Source organism: Fukomys damarensis, unplaced genomic scaffold (assembly GCF_012274545.1).
Source record: "Fukomys damarensis isolate Sample0158 unplaced genomic scaffold, DMR_v1.0_HiC HiC_scaffold_27, whole genome shotgun sequence".
NCBI classification, from domain to species: domain Eukaryota; kingdom Metazoa; phylum Chordata; class Mammalia; order Rodentia; family Bathyergidae; genus Fukomys; species Fukomys damarensis.
In genome coordinates this window covers 2,134,917-2,138,521 of record NW_022900939.1, presented here as the reverse complement: position 1 = coordinate 2,138,521, position 3,605 = coordinate 2,134,917, and the positions used below count along the sequence as shown (strand labels likewise).

At 43.1% G+C, this 3,605-nt stretch overlaps 1 protein-coding gene across 1 annotated transcript; it reads right to left on the bottom strand.

Moving 5' to 3' along the window:
- Positions 1–1,156: 1,156 nt before the first annotated feature.
- LOC104868428 (olfactory receptor 5A2) lies at positions 1,157–2,116 on the bottom strand. The gene has a single exon (XM_010633186.1). The coding sequence runs from the start codon at positions 2,114–2,116 to the stop codon at positions 1,157–1,159; it is 960 nt and encodes a 319-aa protein (XP_010631488.1).
- Positions 2,117–3,605: the final 1,489 nt, after the last annotated feature.

The following is a 3,605-nucleotide window of genomic DNA, read 5'->3' as shown; positions in this document are numbered from 1 at the left end:
TTTCCAGTATGTCAAATGCTGCTACAAAGGTCACATTTTCTACCAAACCAAGAAAGTGTTTTCTCTTTCTTCAGCTCAGATAGTGATAAAAAAGTATGCAATAATGAAAGCATGTCTTCAACTTTACTCAAGGCATGTGTTCTAAGTGTTGCTGTGTACTGAGTCATTTCATTCTTCACATTATGACCAAGAGATAATTAACATTAATATTCTTGTTTTCCAGAAGAGGAACGGAGGTACATAGAGTCCAATTAACTTGTCGAAGGACACGTAGGTAAATGCTATTTACTGATCTGTGGGTTCCCAAGGGGGGTCCACAGGTGCAAACCTTTATTCCAGTTCTCGATGGTCAGTTCAAGGACATGTAACATGGTCTGAGAAAATGTGGGGGGAAAATCATTCTCTTCAATTCCTTGTCTAAGTTCTCATCTAGAACTTATCACAAACCTGATCAAGACAGACCTTTTCATCTCGAATGAGGTTGTGCTCCTCTGTAGAAACTTGGAAGCAAGTTTAAAAGCTGGTACTTTGGCCTTAAACAAAGAAATTTCTTGGTTTATTTAAATAACTTAAAGTGAATACTTTCTGTGTACTTGGTGGAATTCTCTAGGAGGAGAGGCCCCATTTGTTCAATCAGGCTCAGTTCAGCACTCTTATTTATTGCATCCAAGGAACATAAATACACTCCTGTGAGTTATAAAGGCTCACATCAGCCATGACTGTCCAACACCAGTGGGCGTCTTCCCTCTGGCCTTTGTGTGATCTAAGGAAAGCATTTAAGAATCCGAACAGAAAAAGGCTCAAATTATTATCCCGGAAAGCACCATAAGAGTCCGCACCATCAATGCTGGGCTAACACTGTTTTCATGATTTCCTACTACAGACACAAATTCTATTTTGATGTACCAGGATTTGGGGGGTCATGGAGAAGGTTTCTGATAAGTGGTACCTTTGAAACCTCGATCTACGTAATATCAGTTAGTGTAGAAACCAATAATGATCAAATTGCTTTCAAATAGCCAAGAGATGAACTGGACAGTGAACTCTTAGAAAGGAGAGCCAAAGGCCAGGGCACACAAATCATTACACAGATTTGCTCCACGGATATCAGCACCACTGGCCCAACTCATGGCTTCACATAAATGTGAGCTCAGGGTCAGGAAAATGAGTGCCCACGAGAAAGCACAGGGTCCCTTTCCACAGCTTTCCGCATGGCATTTTTAATCTCCTTATTCCTGAGACTGTAGATGATGGGGTTCAGCAAGGGGATCACCACAGCGTAGAACACGGACACCACTTTGTCTTGGTTCAGGGAGTAGCTGGAGCTGGGGCGCATGTACATGAAGAGACCTGAACCATAGAAGAGGATCACGGCGGTCAGGTGAGAGGCACAGGTGCTGAAGGCCTTGGTCCTACCTCTAGCTGAGCTGGTCCTCAGCACAGCAGCAACAATGAACCCATAAGAGATGAGGACCACAAGCACAGAGACCACACCAACAACAACACCCACAACAAAGGTCACCACCTGGCTGGTGAAGGTGTCAGAGCAGGACAGAGCCAAGACTGGAGGGAGGTCACAGAAGAAGTGGTTGATCACGTTGGGCCCGCAGAAATCATGCCGATAGACAGAGTACGTTTCAATCAGAGAGCTAAGGAAGCCCCCCATGTAGGCGCCAGTCACCATCCTTAAACACAGTGTGTGGGAGATGAGGGCCGTGTAGAGCAGCGGGCTGCAGATGGCGGCGTAGCGGTCGTAGGCCATGGCTGCCAGGAGAAAGCACTCGGTCAGCCCCATCCCGCAGAAGACGAAGTACTGGGTGGCACAGCCAAGGACGGAGATGGTTTTCTGCTCAGCGATGAGGTCGGAGAGCATCTTGGGGACTGTGGAGGACACGTAGCAGACATCCAAGAAGGACAGGTTACTGAGGAAGAAGTACATGGGTGTGTGGAGGTGGGAGTCCACCCTGATGAGGACGAGGAGACTCAGGTTCCAAGTGAAGGTCAGGAGGTAGATTCCCAGAAACAACACGAAAAGGAAGATCTTCAAGTGAGGATGATCTGAAAACCCCAGGAGGATAAATTTTGTCACCATTGTGTTGTTCCTCACCACAGCCATAGGCTCACTTCCTACTTAGAAAAATAAAGCCTGGTCAATTAGATCGTGTTTGTCATTTTGAGAACATAATCTTCCTGGAAGCTCAGTTAACACCCTCCTACAATCCTAGCCACTGTCTGAGCACCATCTTAGAGCAAGTCACCCTCAGCTGACCTCTTGGTACTTCTAAATCTGAGTGTTGTGTCCATCATGGACTAAAAGAGATTCCTGTAATGGAGTCGGAAGTAGCTAGGAGTTGGAAAACTGTGCCTTTGGAACTGCTTTGCCTTGATAAGGGCTGCTGAATGCCACTTCCCAAATATAAAATGAGAAGCTTGACTAGCACCATTCTAAGGGCCTCTTGGGATGGGATTTGGTAGAGACTTTTTTAGACTTTCTGAATTAAAAATAAAAATCATATTAAGATAAAAACAAAATTAGGCATTGTTATGCTTCATAAATCTTTAGGTCTTAAGGTAAAGGAATTAAGTGTAATGGGTTATCCTTGTTGACATAATTCAGCTTAGGAAAAGAAATCCAAACAGCCTACTAGTGCAGTCTGCCAAATTGTGAGACTAAGAAAAACTTGTACATTATATTTATGTTTATGTACATGCTTAAGACTAGAAAAAAATTGTAAATTTTTACCTAGAAAGGGAAAATTTTGGCCTAACCCAATCTACACACCTGGAATAGAAGCTTCTTACAGTGAATGGAAACTAGTCAAACCATGATGATCAGGAGCCAGTAGAAGTCAATATTTATTAGACAATAAGAGCCAAGGGAGAGACAGTTGTTAGATATTGAAAGACTGATTTGCAAAGAACAACTCTGATGACCAGATCAGATGATTCTGAAAACAGGAGGGAAAGCCCAGACACAGCTGGCAATTAAGAAAGACAGGCCTGGCCATGAAGTACCATCAAAATTTGGACAGACAAGCGGGTGTAAAAAGGCAGAAGTGGCTTGGGGAAGATCCACTGGTGATACTAAAATGTTGATATTTTGCCATTTGTGTGGAATTGGTTGGCCAGGTATGCCTGTAACCAGTTGTAACTCATCGTAACCAGCAGTAACTGTCCAACTGACTCTTCTGGTCACTCATCATAGTAAACGCTGCTTCTGGCTTTGTATATTTTAAACATTTCACATCTCCCTCCAAGTCCCTGACTGAGCTTCAAAATCAAGAGGAGCCAAGATGAAGCTTCACACTGGCATCAATGTATTTCTATCAAAAAAGGAATGAGACGAGTTTGGTATTTCTTATCTTAATGAAATCTTTCCAACAGGGTGTGCACCACCCCAGGAAGAGTCTCATCTGCTCTGTTCATAATCTGTCTGAATACCTACAATCCTGCCCAGGACATGAGCACCCAGTAAATATTTGCCTAATGAATCTTTTTTTTTTTTTTTTGCCTCTTATCTTCCGAGTTCAGCAAAATGCCAGGCTTATAAGGTATTACAATATTTGGTCTTTTGTTATCATAATAAAATATATAATAAGATATGA

What these genes read in the sequence shown, in the direction of transcription:
- LOC104868428 (XM_010633186.1), bottom strand. Translation starts at nt 2,116, where the DNA reads ATGGCTGTGGTGAGGAACAACACAATGGTGACAAAATTTATCCTCCTG.